A 16,123-nucleotide genomic window follows, 5' to 3' on the forward strand; every position below is an offset into this window, starting at 1 on the left:
TTTGCTTCCAAAAGAATGTCATGGCTATTGGTACAGAAACATTTCGCTCATATTACCGCGGCGTATCGAACATTCAATAGTTGAGTTGCAGTGCTTCCCAACCGAGAGATAAGCGCAGCCAACAACGGTCAAGGCACTGCAAATTCATTTTGATTGTCTAAACTTAGATCCACATTGCACGAGTCCAAACTTGGCCATTCTTGCACCCAAGCTGAAACCTCCTTGTCTTGTGCAACCTAGCCCATAGCCCCACCAAGTAGCCTATCGGCCATCGAGTCCGCCGATACTTACGGTCTATGCATTTCCGTGCGTCAGCAATGTCACAATGCAGAGCTGAGCAGCGCCCGCCTATCCACTTACCTTGAGCACCTGGAACTCTTCAATTCCGGTTCTGCCGCCTTCTCGTCCGAAGCCCGAATGTTTGACTCCACCAAACGGGGCCACAGGGTCGGATATTACACCCGTGTTGACCCCGACCATGCCAGTTTGTAGCATTTCAGTCGTCTTCCACGCCTGGCTAAGCGTGTCGGTGTAGATATAAGCGCCGAGGCCGACGTCCGAGTCATTGGCCATTGCAATCAAATCCTTGTCGTCCTCAAATGAGTAGACAGCAACCACCGGTCCAAACAATTCCTCCTTGCTTGCCTGCATCGAATGTGACATGCCTGTCAGGATCGTAGGCGGGTAATAGTTCTCTTGGTCATCTGCCGATCGCGTTCCACCTAGCACTAGATTCGCTCCTTGCTGGAGAGCGTCCTCTACGAGTCGCTCGACCTTTTTGGTCCACTTGACGTTGATCAGAGGTCCGATGGTTGTGCCAGACGACAGAGGGTCTCCTTTGATAACTTGCTCGTTGATGGTGTCTATCAGCCTATCCACGAATGTGTCCTCAATGCCCTTTTGAATATACACCCTGTTTGGTGATACACATGTCTGTCCCGACCCACGAAATTTGGCTGCCATGAATCCTTTGATAGCTCGGTCCAAATCTGCATCATTGAAAACTTCGTTGTGTTAGTTGATCGGTACATGGAATGTCATGCAGAAGTTTACTTGCCAACAAATGGAGCATTCCCTCCAAGCTCCATCGAGAGCTTCTTGAGGGAATGGCTTGACTGTTGCATCAGAGTCTTGCCAACGGCAGTAGACCCTGTAAAAGACAGCTTCTTAACAGAAGGATGCTCGCAGATGAGCTTTCCAACATCTACAGTATTGCTTTGACTGGTCAAAACATTGATTACGCCAGCAGGAATACCAGCACGATGGCCCAGCTCAGCTAGGGCCAACGCGGAGTATGGTGTCTCGGCCGCTGGCTTAATAACCATACAGCAGCCAGCCGCGAGAGCAGCACCCGCCTTTCGAGTTATCATGGCAGATGGAAAGTTCCAGGGCGTGATTATTCCAGCAACACCGATCGGCTGCTTTATCGTGATAACTTGTGTTCCTCTTGCACTGGCTTGGCCTGAATCTCCGTAGGAGCGGACTGACTCACCTTCAAACCATTCGAGGAAACTGGCTGCATACTTAATCTCAGCATGGGCTGCCCCAATCGGTCTTCCATTCTCAAGACTCAGAATCGTGGCAAGGTCTTTCTCATGTTCTTGCATAAGCTCAAACCAGTCCTTCAAGATTCTTTTGCGCTCTCGAGGTGAGGAATGCTGGAAATCCTCAAATGCCTTTTCAGCGAAATTAATTGCTTCTTCTGTTCCCGAATTATCACTGTAAGGAGCAGCTTTGTCAGCACTGCCTCAATCGGATGTAAATCGAGTAAGAGTGGAGGATAAATTACAGGTCGGGGCATGAGCCCAGGTATTCTTTTGAAAATGGGTTGAAGACCGAGAACCGTGAGTTAGCACCGGCCTCGGTCCATTGCCCGTTAATGTAGGCCTTTTCTCTAAACAACGCTGGGTCTCGTAACAGAGACTTGACCCGTGTTGGGTTTGTTAAGCGGAATTCTTTACGGGAGGAGAAATGATTACTCTACCGTTGAGCTTGACACAGTGGCCATCATTCGTGTTGTTCGCCAGCAACAGTTTGAGATTGCTAAAGGATAGTTTTTGATGAAACAGGGTCGCAGCATCATAAGAGTACCAGGATGGGTTTTGGACATCGAAATTAAGGCATTGACAATATAAAGACAAGTCTACGGTCGTATGCAAAGAGGCTCTGGTTTTATTTGCATCAGGACAACGTCGTCTAGACAGAAACTTAGTAATATAAATAGCCACGGGTTGAGTTTTGACTTTCCGTCCTTGTTCAAAGTTACCTTCGGTTATCAAAGTTACTAAGAGGTACAGTACGTAAACTCAAAGCCGGTCTGCCGAGGCCTCGCGATAAAGTATGGGCCGACGTTACGCGTTATAATTGCTGTAAAAGACCACACTTATCGGCAAGGTCATTAACACAAGGTTTCAATACTTTGACATAAACACAAATATCGATGTTTATCAATAAACTACTTGTTCCGTCTTTATCTCGAAGGATTGGATAACGAGACGTTATCTGAATCTTCAACATGAACTTATCGAGAAACATTCCGAGGCTCGTTGGCAAGGTTGCTATCGTCACTGGTACGTCCTATAAAAAAGCAAACCTCTGATTTCATTTGCTCTGTATGTTTCCAGTCGCTGACTTTTGAAAGGCGGTGGCTCTGGCTATGGAGAGGGCATCGCCAAGAGATTCGCCCAAGAAGGAGCCAAAGTTCTGATTACCGACCTAAACAAGCGGGGTGGAGAGAGAGTGGTAGAGACCGACCATGACTCTATTTCTTTCTTGAAAGCAGATGTTGGACTTCAAGAAGACTGGAGAAAGGTTATTGAGACTGCTAAATCTCGATACGGGCGGCTCGATTGTCTCGTGAACAATGCTGGCGTCACATATCACAACAAGGTAAGTGACCATCCAAACGATGAAGTTCAAACTGACGTTCTATTTTTATAGCCCACATCTTCTGTGACCGAAGAGGACTTTGATAGGTGTTTCCGAGTCAACGTCAAGGGCGTATTCTTTGGCTCACAGGCCTTTCTTCCGGAGCTGATCAAACAAGGCGAAGGTGGGACTATGATTAACGTGGCGTCAGTTGGTGCTACGAGACCCCGGCCAGGCCTCGTCTGGTATAATGCTTCCAAAGGTGCAATCTGGAACGTAAGTTATAATATGAGCCAGCGAACCTTCATCAGGGACGTATTCCACGTAGTAACTTGAGCATAGGCAACTAAGGGCTTGGCTGCGGAATATGGCGCACACAATATCCGCATCAACTCGGTCTGTACCCTTCTTGGCGGAACTGGCTTGTAAGATACTGTTGATTATTCTTTAAACACAAGCTTTGACTGACTTTGCCTAAAGATTTGAAGCTTTCTCTGGACAGTGAGACACGCCGGCTAATAGGGAAAGATTCATCGCCAATGTACCATTACAGCGGCTTTGCAAGCCAGAGGATGTTGCTGGCGCTTGCTTGTTCCTTGCGTCGGACGACGGCAAATTTATTACTGGTATCAATATGGAGGTTGATGGAGGCAGAGCCATCTGAAGAAAACGTATCTTCCAGAGGTAGTATGGTCTGTGAGTTGTAATCGAGCTCGGTCGTTATATTTGGCTTTCGTAACTTTCTTAATGAACTCGCAATGAACTTCTGATCTCTAAATACCTACCATCTGCTTGCTAAACAAACAGAACGTGAATGATCTGGTATAGGAATAACTTAAAGCTTATAAAGTAATATTTCTCAATATATCTATAAAGTTCATTTTTCATCTGATTAGCTGAAACTACCAAAGACCTTGTGTGCAAGGTTATTGAGTGTTGTTCGCTGCTTTAAGCTCTTAACCACACGTCTTAACTTTAAACAATATCTCTATTTGTTTTTAAGTTTACATATCAGCTTTAAAAGGTATTTAAAAATCCCCAAAGTCCACTATAATTTAAACGTTCATTACCTCCCAGGTGGTAAAGCTTTATTAAGTTAATATCATTAAGTTAGCTGCCTCAATTGCGACCTGAACCTAGATGCACTCAATTCAGCTGGCCGAAATCTAAAATAATATCTTTATATAATGGAGGTTACTATGTTTTGAAAGCATAAAAGGCCCCTGTGGAGTTACTAACACAAGTCTTGGTTACCTAGTGGATACTAAGCGGCAGGATACATTTGAAAATGCCTTCAGCCTATCAACTTGTTTCAACTTACTGAAGTTTGCATGCTCCGATTTATGATATTAGTTGGCCATTTGGTCAAAAATAGCAAACGTAGAGGCGCTTTTGCTGGTAACGAGGAGGGTGAATGACAAAGGAAAGATAAAGCACGCGTTCACAACTGTTTGTGACTTGGGCGTGGACATTCATCCGGTTGAAATGGGGAAGAGTATTTTACCACGGTATGGATATGAATGGCGTGGAAAACAAGCGGGAGACAGATAAACACTTGAAAGTGGACATAGGCATGCGACATTGAAGAATACAAGACCAGGGTAACAGCCTAGCCGATATACGTAAAACTCATCTTTCAGTTGAATTAGAGCTCGAAGATCGGTATACGGTCCCACTCTTGCTATTCTTAACACAGGCTACAGCTAATGCCATGCTTGGTCATTATGAATGACAAGCCTCGGGGACCAAAGGCCCGCGGGTCCGGGTCGTTCCATAACAGCTCAACAATGCGTGCTCCCGTCTTTACTGCACCAGGCGTCCCTGACGCCCTTGCTTTAAAACCTGCCCTGAAACCCGCAACATGCTTCTCACTTCGTGCACAAGAACCCATAATGACACCTGGCCAGAGAAGCATACGTCGATATGGTGATTCGCTGACAAACAGGTTATAGAAGTTGGGCATTATCTGGTCAATCCGTTCTTCAATCTCAAACATCAGTTCCGGATCGGCAAGCATGTTCCGTTGAAATGCCGACTTCAGATATACGATTAACGCGTTTTGATAAATCATTGTCGCACCTGCACGCTCTTTATAAGGCCGGAGACCATTGCTTTCATCACCGGCTTCGTCAACACTATGTAATTTTTGCAGCAAGGAGTCATACTCCTTTGACAAAGCCGTTGGCCTCTTGGGGTTTTGTTGCTCCTCGTTGCGTCGAGCCTCAACAAGCTTTGAAACTCTTGGCACCAGCTCGAATATCTGCTTTCCGAAACCAAGCAGGTATCCTTGAGATTTATACCCGTCAAGGACATCAAGCGAATGTACGGAAGGGTCGATCTCGACAAACTCATTCGATGTAAGGCTGCGAGGAGTAATTGCGAGCTTGATTGTGTGATATGCGTATAGCTCGAGGATGAACCCTCTCAAGTTCCGCAACTCATCAGGAGCATTGGAGTCACTTGTGAGGAGTTTAATGTACTCCTGGCTGGCTTTGAGGTGGTGATAGATTGAGCTGCGGGAGCTGCCCTGAACGTGCTAGATTGTCCTGTTAATGTTTGGTATCAAGACTCGACCGATTTCACTCACATCAAATACGCAGAGGAGCAGTAGAATAAGCAGGACACGGGAAGGAGTTGGTGGCGTTATGTCAGCTTCTGGTGCATATATGGTCTGTCCAGTTCGATAGTACAGAAGCTTCTGTATTCCAGACAGCACGTTGGCATAATGGCTACGAGCAGCTACCTCTAAGCCACGGGCGCCTTTATGACTAGATGACGTATCGTTAACGACGACGTGAGCTCCTCCAATGGCGAGGACACAATTGAGCACCAGCGCATCATGTGACGCCAGCGGCAGCAAGTACTGTATAAATGGGTTCCCGTCCAGGCTTGGTCCACGTGTCAGCATCTCGGCCGTGACGCTGATGTAGTGCTGATAGAGTCTCCGGGAGTTATCGCTTAGATAGGCGAGATTTCCATATGCTGGAGCGGCTCTTAGAGATGAAGTGGCTGCAGCTCTTAATCCTGATTGAACGCTGGGAACACCATATGCCGTAAGGCTGACGTTTTGTGGTGGGTTGGAACTGCTAGCTCGTGTTGTGTTGACGCTGAGCTGCATGTCTGGTTGTTGCTTTTCTTCCGTCCTTGGCCAGGTGCAGTCTTGCTGAGACCTCTCACACGCTGTGCATATTGGTTTAACCTCGTCGCACTTCTTACGTTTTGTGCGACAAGTAAGGCATCCATTCTTTGAACGTGGATGTTTTCGACGCCATTTCTTTGGGAACGGCGCGCCGCGATATGGAAAAACCTCCTGTTCTTCCATTATGATAGTTGCAAACGAGTTTCCAAGCAAACAGACTATCCTACCTTCACATATGCGTTGATATAAGAAAGTCCTGGTTACGCCCTTCCGGCATCGTCATCCTTATAGGGCTGAGCAAAAGGAGCTACAACTGATACTACGTCGTAAGCACAACTATACTCATTCGACGTTAGCGTAGGAGCGATCCTCTATCTGAGCGCTTATCTAAACGCCGTGTGCTGTGGGTCCACAGTGGCCAGCACGCCAGTCAATGGGTCATAATCCGTACACATGGAATGTATAGTTAGGAGTGAGGTTTTCGTCACGGGTAATATAGTAGATATTGAATCACTATACATAGGTCTATCAGCCTTGTATGCCTATCCATTCGTTGTGTCCCTGGCACTGGTTGGGTCTCGGCATGTAATATCCAAAGTGCTTGTGTCAATGTTCTGACAGTCGTAGACCGGTGGCTTCTTGCTTGGAACCTGGACTCTGATATCCTCAGCCACGATATTACTGCAACGCTGAAAGAAGGTTAGTCAAATCCACAGTGTATTTAGCAATGAGTTCTTACATCGGGTGCACTGCAAACGAGAGTTCCAGCTCGTGGGTCGTATTTGGTTGAAACTGTTCCCCAGAAGTTCTTCATCGTGACATCCTCAATAGTCAGGTTTGCCTGGTATTATGTCAGCGACAGGTAGTTTACATGTGCCTGTTGAACTTACAGGGAACTCGTTGCACAGAGTCTGATTCTTCTGACCATAACACTGAGTAATGGTGATAGCGTTGTCGTTATTCTCGTGGTAGAAGGTATCGTATGTCACGTTTCTGACACGGCCGAGACCGCCGCCGCCGTTCAGAAGATCCTGGAAGGCAGTCTCAACGCCAGGCCAGACCTTGATTCGAGCACCATCGCTGGCATTAGACATGGAGATGTTGTAGATGTAAAGATTCTCCACGATGTCGGTCTCGCCTTTGTACTGGCCCAGGGAACCAACACTAATACCATGAGAGCCATTGCACACGAGGTTCTGAACAACCACGTTTGTACTGTTTGGCTTGAATGATACGCAATCTGCGGCTGTGAGAATGTGACCATGAGGTCCTGGATTGGGAACGTACCGTCTGTGTTGTTGATAACAGAGTCTTGGATGACGATGCGGTCGGAACGGTAAGTATCCCAACCATCAGAGTTGGCGATTTTGACCCCATTCAAGCTCTTGGCTTCAAGATCCAAATCACTGATCAACACGTCAGTGCTGTTGATGATAATGTTGAACCACTGATTTCTGTGAGCTTGGTACTGTGCCGGATGTGACTGAGACTTACGTTGGGTGGGTTGCGCATTCGCAGGTTTGACATGGTGAGGCCATGTGCGTCCTCAATCGTCAACAGGATTGGTCTGAGTAACTTGGCAACAATTAGTATTGATGGTAAGCAGAGGAGTGCTAGAGTGCATCACGACTCACAGTCTTGTTGACAGCCATCTCTTCCCAGTAAGCTTGCCCATGGCCATCAAGCACAGACTCTCCCTTTGTCAGATCACCGTAAATATGGATATCCTTGCCACCAATCTTCCAGAACGAGGACATGTTCTGGAAGTCATACTTGAAGCTGTGGTCTGCCCAGTAGTAGGGATCGGACTTGAAGTTGACCTCTCCAGTAATGATAACGTCGACATGAGCGAGCCATGTCAAGTCAAGTGGCGAGGCAATGCTGTACTTTTGGTCAAGAACAATTGTGCCTCCTTTGTTGCACTTCTTGAACGCTTTCAAGATGCTAGGAGCATCGTCGACATTCTTGCCCTTGCCCGCGTTGACATAACAGAAATCCTTGCGAGATCGTGCGGGAGAGGCAGGAAAGGCCTTCCCTGTACCATAAGGGGCAGCTTCAACATGGGGCCTCTTGGGTAATGCCGAGTTGCGAGACGAGGTGCCAACAACTGATGACACAAGAGCAGACACGGCGACCGCCGAAACAAGGTTATTGAACAACATGTTGACTATTGAATGACTTGCTGATACGGAAACATATTATCAACGCCATACTCGCGTCTTTATATTAATTATGCCAGACCGTTCACTATCTTGGATAGTGGACGTGTCATTGGTGGAAGAACTCTATCTGATATTCTGGCAAAGTTCAGGTGAGATCCACCGGCACTAATCGATATCGTTCCCAAACCACGCGCTTTACCCCACGATGCCATTTACTTAAATTGCGGGGTAGGATTCAATGTCGCTTTCTCCGCAAATTGGCCAATGGGCATCATTACCAAGCTTTTAAGTTTCCCCTTGCTACTGGTTCATTTCCGGAGATCCCCCAATCCCCCCAAACTACTCCGTACCCCAAGATTGAACAAGCCGGGTTGCCAGCTTGGCAGCCAATTATCAATGTCTTCTGCCTCGGTTGAGTCGGATGTTCTGGGCATTAATTACGTTGAATATGACAGACTTTCCTTGTTGAATTCATATGTTTGTCTACAGTCAGACGTGTTCCTAGTCTCGAGTCCCTGAACAATGCTAAATACCCCCAACTCGTCATCTTCCACCAGGGTTCATGATGATTATATAAAGTCCCCCAACTGCCAAGGTCACAATACGTTCATTATTGTTTCTTAAAGAGACTGAACGGGAGCTTGCGGAAAGCTTTGAAATTATCTAGGGGCACTACTAGAACATGTCGCGAACACAGACTCCCAGGTGGAGTAAAATGCCGCTTACGTATGCTACTCAAGCTCTCTTGACAACATGCTTTGATAAAAATGGGTTTCCGATAAATAGTCTACACGACGCACCTGCGTATGGATAAGAAGTTTATGATTGTACGGCGAGTATCTATTAAGTACAGAGCAATGCTGTGTTCCTTGACTGTTGATCCGCAGAATTCGCTTCATGGACATACACAGGGGCATCAGGATGAGCAAGTCTTATGTAGACATAGGCAAGCAATATCTTCGGGAGAGGGATTCGATACACTTGTTCATTGTCTTGAGTATATTTGAGTTGGAGAAAGTGTAGCTACATACCTATGCAAGGTTATCTCCAATCTGTGCTCTAACATGGGAGGGCAAGCGAGTTGGATTAGATTGTATCAGAATTCAAGCAGTTAAGTTCTCATGTAGAGGACCATTAGTTAGTCCATCCGTTAACCGAAAGGAACCTACTTAGTACGCTCATGTTGGTCTTTATCGCCTACTAATCACTACTTGCACACCGGAATGATCGCGTGGCCTCGAGTGCATATTATGTACGCCTGCTATCTTCAGCTGTCTTCGAACATCAGTACTATGATTTTCAATCACCGGTGTCGTAGTAGTCTCGCGTTATGAGCTCCAGAGTCGTGAATACATCTCTGGAAGGAGATAAATACATTAGCATCTTTTGATATCTACAACTTCGTAGTTGGTGGGAAGATTGTATCTTTCTACTTACTGGCTTGATAATACAGGGTTTGTTTCTATATGTACATGGATACGCATTTTGAGCTGGCGGGAGTCGACTTGTTTGGGAGATATCAGCTTATGACTTTATTGTTAGATTGGACTTGTAGATGGTTTAAGCTTTTTGGATTGTTCCTTAACACAAAGGTGATTTCAATCTCTGTTTATATGAATATCGGATTGTTGTCAGAGTTATCTACACAGATGCTCTGGAGCAATCTATGTTATGTGGACTATTGGGATTTGTCTTTACAATACACTTAACTTGTATATGATTCACAGCGTTGAGGTTTTTTTTTAACTACGCATGGGTGGTATTGTACATTAGAACGGGGCATGTTATAACTGATGAGGATACAGTGGTTGGTCTAGCCATTACAGTTCCTCCTGTTCCAGCAATTCTGCTAACTCAGTTGACGAGATAAAAGAGGCCCTTCGCCTCTTAAGTTGAACTTTAGGCGGCAGTCAAGTTAATGACTCGAAGTGATATCGCTTCTAAAGCAGTAAGTTCGGGACATCCATGGCTACTGTTGCCCAGATCCATCCTCGTCATGTTCATAACTGGCCTAGTACAGATCCGGCATACAAAACCCTGAGACTATAGCTCATGAGGTGAGAGGAAGGAACAGGCAGAATTATGCTGTTCACCAATATATCACGGTAGAGATTGATTAGTGCCAATACGGTTGGTAGTGTTATGGCGGTTGCGTGCAGTGTCAAGCTAGGCACACAAGGTCTGGCCCGTGACGCAACTCATTCTTCCTTTAAGACTTTTCTCTTCTCACATTTCAATCTCTCAGCTCACCTTCTCATCACATGAAATAATCTGCTGCGCCAACAGGGGAACTCGAGACATCGAGTTATGCACAACAATCATGTCTTCTACCAACACACCGCGAATCTCTTCTTCTCTTCACGAAGCCGCAAGTGCTGTGTTCAAGCTCACACAGCACAACAGCCGGCTCCAACAACACCAACTCGATCAAGCGCTGAAATTCAGACAGCTCGCCGATTCCTTGCATCGATCGATTGACGAGTTGGAGGTGGCGATCATGCACCTGAGATGTGTACCCGGCTCCGAGGCGTACTTCTATCAGGCCCAGCAGCATTTTTATTCATTCCGCCTCATCGAAAACGATCTCAATAAGACTCTCGCATCCATCACCCACGCCGACTTCAAATTTTGTCAAGAAACGCGGACCACCTATGCCCAATTTCTGGGCCATATTTCTTGCTACACCGGCGATGACACTCAAGCCCTGGCATCACTCAAAGCCACCACCGGACTATTCGACGTATTCCACTCGCAACAACGACAAAGACTTGCTACCATGCGCGATCAGCTCGATAGCCTCACCCTTGTTATGAACAAGATGGCGGCTTTGAAACACGGGTTGGAGGAACAAGGGTTAATCTGACGGGACATTAATTTGAACTGGAGCTTCGTTGTCGCTTGGGATTGTTCATGAAGACACTGTTATGAATGATGAGGGTGTTTCTTTAATTCATGGGGAAGCATGACAGAATAATCACCCGATACTCCGGCAATAACAGAAACCTCTCAGGTTTCTTCGAAACAACTACCCATATCATGATCGAATCTCTGTCTTCATAAAACGTTCTGCAAGATAGAGGCCACGGACTTTCGCATCCATATCAAGTGTGAAAGATCATTACGGCGACTTCATAAACCTCTTTTAAACTGTAGTGAATTTAAACATCGCTATAGGCCACAGTTCGAGCTGTCGTCAAGATGATAGACACTCAGTCCATATAGTTGCTCACAAATAGTGAGCGATACTTCAGGCATTGGTGACTCTCCTGCTTGAGTTCATTTCAAGCTTCTTCGAATTCTGTGTTGTTTTACCTTTCTGTCTGTCGAGTATATAACCTCAAACACAGGGTACAATTCAGCTTCCTCTTGATCAACCAGCGACCTCGACTTTCATTGAAGTCACGGGTTGATCCAGTAATTGACCGCTGACTTCTGTACTGTAAAGCTATCGACTTTGCGTTGTCCCTACCTAGTCCCCCTTGGATTCGTCACGGGACCTCCGGAGTGGACTGGCAATGGTTCAACTTCCAAGGTGTTGATGCGGGGAAGTCCCTAGTGACGGTCATCTTATTGTTGAAAGCATAGATGGCTCTGAGTCATGAGTTGAGACTTGACTCCTGTTTGCCGTTGGCAATATACATTCCGTAGGCTGTGACCTATACTTTGGTATGGATCTTGGCGTTAACTCAAGACTTATGAACCCTGAGCTTTCTGTGTCGATGCTTTGGGATCTTGGGGTTATCTTTTGGTGTGGCATTTATTCCATTATTCAATTCATACATGGCTTGATTGTTTGGCTGACTCGCCCTTAGTCGTAGATTTCGTTGCTGTAGGGAAAATTGTGGTGAGAAGCGTAGACCAAGACTTGAATGACTCTTGGGATGCGACTGCTGCTTTATGTTTAGTAAACTGGATCTTCCGCAGCCTTTCATGATATATCAGACGCTCTGAGACGAACTATCTGAGCTCGAGGGGCTGAGAGAGAACAACTGAACCCGTTCTCCAGTCTGATCTAATGGCGTACAGTTTTGCGGAGCCGATATACAGATGGTTTGGGGATGCCCAAGACATTTGCGGACGTGGGTTGTACTGACTTCAGATATGTCACTAGAATCCTGGCCAGGCGAGTCTTGGGATTCTTGTTCTCTCATCCGGTTCTCTTTTTGGCTGTGAGGTCTCTGACTTCTGTACGGGCGGATGAGGCCATCTCGCTGCGGACACTGGCCATTGTTACACTCTGTAAATGACACTGTCGATAAAAAGGGTCCTCATTATATGACAACTAATCTCGTATACATAATAGCTAGATAATTGCTTGCATAAAACTTCGCTGCAGGTTGTCAGAAGCTCATAGTTGACGCTTCCTTTAGTTGATCAACCGTGGGCCGTTTTGTCGACAAACCAGACAATACAAACGGATCAACACAATGTATTATGCTGTTTTCTTACCGAGAAAGGCAACATCGACCCGACTTCTTATTGTATGAGATGAGGAATAGTTGTGCGAACAATGACGAATACCCTAAAGGCGACCTTTCTGTTTCATCCGGAAGTTCAGACTAGCTTCATTCAGAATTTATATGAATCGTGCAATATGGTCACGTATTAAATGATCCAGCGTAAAGTACATTAAATTAAATATTCATATCCCTTTCAACGGGCTTATATCTGCTCCTGGGGTTGTCTTCCCGCGGAAGATCTTTTCCTTACTTTGGTCTTTGAGACTCTGGCGAGGCGGTAGACATTCAGCCTCTTACTTGCACCGCACTTCTGTGACTTGTTTCCCTTGCAGGCAACGTTGCACTGCGATGCTGGAGCTTCAACACTACCATTGGAAGGGCCTTTCTTACTGCAGTAACAGTCCTCTCCGTTCTCAAGTCCCAAGTAAGGATATCCTTTGCTGGAACAAAAGTTTGAGCAGACACTGAGGGTCATCTTTTTGTTTGTTGTCTTGGCCCCTCCTAAGGCGCGAGCACCTTTCCCTTCGGTATAGCACCCGAGGTACTTTGGCGGGGTGTTGAGAGCCTCGAGGTTGACAGTGGGAGTATAAAGTGTATTGTTCCAAATTGATATGCGATTACCGGCACCACACTTCTGGGAAGAGTTTCCTGCACACGGCATTCTGCAGTCGCCATCTGGCACAACAGTGGCCTGTGTCTTGGGCGAGTAACCGCAGTAACATTCCCGTCCATATTCCATTCCAAATAAGGGGTAGTTGAGTTTGCTGCAGAACGAAAAGCAGGTATCGAGAGAGACGGCAGAGCCTGTAAAGGTGGCACTGGGAAGTGTTCGGCCCCCTGACCCTCCATCCGTGTAGCAGCCTTTCCAAAGGGCAGCACCATCAAGTGCCGTGATCGGTCCTGTTGGTTGATCGGGTTGCTTGATCTTCCACACACTCAGTCGATTACCTGCACCACAGTAGCTGAATATGTTCCCTTTGCACTGCATTGAACACTGAGATATATCTGTTATGTTGGAACCTCCATTGACGATATCGTTGCCACAATAGCATTCCTGGGAGTATTCTGTGCCGGCATATTTATAGCCGCCTGCCTGGCAGAATGCAACGCACATCTCGTTTGTCATGCCAGTCACGTTAGCTGTGCTGTCAGCTGAGAGTGCTCTGCCAGTGTTGCCCTCAGCGTAGCATCCATAGTATGTAGCCGCGCCTTTTGAGATTTGAGTCTGGCCAACAACGAGCTCTGCAGGCGGTGTGTATGAGGTGTCATTCCATACCGTGAGGAAGTCTGGTCCTCCACAATACTGTGTTGTGTTGCCTACACAAGTCATTTTTCTTGCTGACGTGCATGCCGAAGCCTTGGTGTACGAGGCACCCGATGTGAGCGCTCCTGCACAGTAACACTCTCGGCCATTTTCCATCCCGGCCAGTGGATAACCCTTTGCTTTGCATGTCGTTGTGCAATACTCTATAGACATGCTGTTTGAGCTCACGGCAAACTTGTTCAAGGTTCTGCTGCTACTGCCTTCAGGAGCGCAGCCAACGAAAGACCAGGAGCCAACCTTAAACCCTACAGCAGGATCAAACATAGATCCGATGCCAGCATCTCCAAGGTTGTTGATGGCCGGCTTCGCGTCGCATACTACCGGTGACGCTCTGCCAGGTCCACCGAAAGGTTTGTTACACCCAGGAAGAGCATCAATCATACCTCGGATGGGCTCATCAACCAGGGGCGCCATCTCTGGGCAATTGTCGCTAAAGTATGGTGTTTGTGAAGCGGCAAGGATGGGACATTTCGAGATTGCTCCTCCGATGCTATCGTTATTGATGCACTTCTTGATAGCAGTCGCAAGAACAGTAGGATTCCAGCCGTTTAGGAAGTCGCCGTGAAACGCATAGCCAGTAGTGTCTCCGTTAGCAAAGACAAATCGACCACCCTTGCTTTTGTCGATGTTGTTGACTCCATAGATGACCTCGAAGAACAGATGAGGGAGCTGGCGTGGGTGGCTCGGAGGGCAGATACCATTGTCTATTTGGGACATGTAGGCTACGTGGCTCTGGTCAGATTGGTAATCCTGTCCATTCCAACATGATTGGAAATGGATCTGTGCTCTCATGCCATTATCACAGTCTGTCTTCCACATGTAGTTACGCTCCTTTGAAGGCCCTGAGCTATCCAGGCACGCGAAGCTGACTCGGTCGGCTACTGGGCGACCTGAGTACCTTGAAGTACTATATGTTTTTGTCTTGGAATCATAAGATCGAGCAAAGTTGTCTCCGGATAGCATCTTAAAGCCCGGGGGAAATGGCTCGATGTTTATCTTGTTCTCTCCACGACCGAGGTAGTATATCACAGTCCCACCGTTTGGAACCATCTGGAAGCTCCCATTCGCGTGCTGATAGAAGAGCTGGGGTGTCCAGTAGGCTGATTTATCGTCTTGGACCTCGCAGGAAGTACACCTTGAAGCCTGTAGGCTGTCAAAGGTAGAGTCAATGTTGATGTTGCTGGCACCAGAGACCTTGTGGACATGTGCTGAGAAGGTTCCAGGGGCAATGATGGGATCAACCCGGCCAGTCTGTATGATACTACATGACATGCGCCAGTATCCCTCGACCAAGGCTGCGAGAGCCAAGAGGCTGAGGAAGCTATTCGTGTGATTGACCATCTTGGATGTACAAGTAGTGGGTGAGGCGGAACAAGGAAAGAATATTGGCAAGGCCTTGTTCAGCACCCGTGAGACGATGATATTGAGGTTTGAGATGGCTCCTGGGATTGAACTGATCGGGACATGATCGTCTCAAATACAACGCTCAAAACAAATTTAGCCAGGAACAACGCCCTGATAAACTGACTTTTCCAACGGGAAGTCATTCGGATTATACCCTTTTTGGTTGCGCTTGAGCCTCAATCAAGGAAACATAAAAAACCACGCGTCGCAGTATGAGATACAATGTCACCAATGGGGTCGATGGTTGACAGGCATTCTGAATTCCTTGGTTTTGATAGTCTGCATTCCAGCGCTAGCCTCTGATGAGTCGCGAGGATGAGAGACTAAGCTTTATCGAAGCTGTCTGGCCGAGTCGTGGATAGGCGCTACTGGCGCAGGCACCCGCGGTCGCATGATGGCTGCGCTTGGCTGCGCCAAAATCGAAAGCCCAGGAAACCTTATTGCGACGATGCGCTTGGGGTCTCTGACAGTTGGTGTGGGTGCCTTTGTCCATAACCCCATTTTCGTTCATCTTTTGCATACCAGTGGTGATTTGAGTTCCATCGGCCAAACGACTTTTCTGCGGCCAAAACTCAGAGAGAGGTACGGCAACTGAGGGGCCACTCCGATACTATGCAGATATTACAAATGGACGGTCGGAGTTCTGTGACATCCAATGATGAGCTTGTCATGTTCTGTCGATGCCTTCCATCCATTCTTCGAGATGCGTTCCGCCATGGGCCAGAGACGTTCCCTTGACCCGTTGGCGTGAATGCGCTTCAGGCCC

At 47.0% G+C, this 16,123-nt stretch overlaps 6 protein-coding genes; 2 read left to right on the forward strand and 4 right to left on the reverse strand.

Annotated features, from left to right (window-relative positions):
* Nucleotides 1-261: 261 nt before the first annotated feature.
* On the reverse strand, nt 262-2,008 carry FFUJ_05320 (related to succinate-semialdehyde dehydrogenase; the record flags this gene model as incomplete). XM_023571289.1 has 5 exons in its annotated part: nt 262-294; nt 361-913; nt 1,054-1,719; nt 1,790-1,923; nt 1,985-2,008. 5 exons carry the CDS (start codon nt 2,006-2,008, stop codon nt 262-264), a joined length of 1,410 nt encoding a protein of 469 aa, XP_023427246.1.
* A 507-nt stretch (nt 2,009-2,515) lies between these two features.
* FFUJ_05319 (related to short-chain alcohol dehydrogenase) lies at nt 2,516-3,532 on the forward strand (the record flags this gene model as incomplete). XM_023571290.1 has 5 exons in its annotated part: nt 2,516-2,570; nt 2,642-2,889; nt 2,941-3,144; nt 3,211-3,293; nt 3,397-3,532. 5 exons carry the CDS (start codon nt 2,516-2,518, stop codon nt 3,530-3,532), a joined length of 726 nt encoding a protein of 241 aa, XP_023425621.1.
* A 1,023-nt stretch (nt 3,533-4,555) lies between these two features.
* On the reverse strand, nt 4,556-6,190 carry FFUJ_05318 (uncharacterized protein; the record flags this gene model as incomplete). XM_023571291.1 has 2 exons in its annotated part: nt 4,556-5,404; nt 5,456-6,190. 2 exons carry the CDS (start codon nt 6,188-6,190, stop codon nt 4,556-4,558), a joined length of 1,584 nt encoding a protein of 527 aa, XP_023425622.1.
* Nucleotides 6,191-6,549: 359 nt separating this feature from the next.
* Nucleotides 6,550-8,169, reverse strand: FFUJ_05317 (related to exopolygalacturonase; the record flags this gene model as incomplete). XM_023571292.1 has 6 exons in its annotated part: nt 6,550-6,696; nt 6,747-6,848; nt 6,898-7,247; nt 7,295-7,454; nt 7,502-7,582; nt 7,642-8,169. The coding sequence occupies 6 exons, from the start codon at nt 8,167-8,169 to the stop codon at nt 6,550-6,552; spliced, it is 1,368 nt and encodes a 455-aa protein (XP_023425623.1).
* Nucleotides 8,170-10,489: 2,320 nt separating this feature from the next.
* On the forward strand, nt 10,490-11,032 carry FFUJ_05316 (uncharacterized protein; the record flags this gene model as incomplete). The annotated part of the gene is made up of 1 exon (XM_023571293.1): nt 10,490-11,032. The coding sequence occupies one exon, from the start codon at nt 10,490-10,492 to the stop codon at nt 11,030-11,032; it is 543 nt and encodes a 180-aa protein (XP_023425624.1).
* A 1,799-nt stretch (nt 11,033-12,831) lies between these two features.
* Nucleotides 12,832-15,294, reverse strand: FFUJ_05315 (related to glyoxal oxidase precursor; the record flags this gene model as incomplete). Its single annotated transcript, XM_023571294.1, has 1 exon — nt 12,832-15,294. The coding sequence occupies one exon, from the start codon at nt 15,292-15,294 to the stop codon at nt 12,832-12,834; it is 2,463 nt and encodes an 820-aa protein (XP_023425625.1).
* Between the last annotated feature and the right edge of the window lie 829 nt (nt 15,295-16,123).

This window comes from Fusarium fujikuroi, chromosome FFUJ_chr02 (genome assembly GCF_900079805.1).
Source record: "Fusarium fujikuroi IMI 58289 draft genome, chromosome FFUJ_chr02".
Classification (NCBI taxonomy): domain Eukaryota; kingdom Fungi; phylum Ascomycota; class Sordariomycetes; order Hypocreales; family Nectriaceae; genus Fusarium; species Fusarium fujikuroi.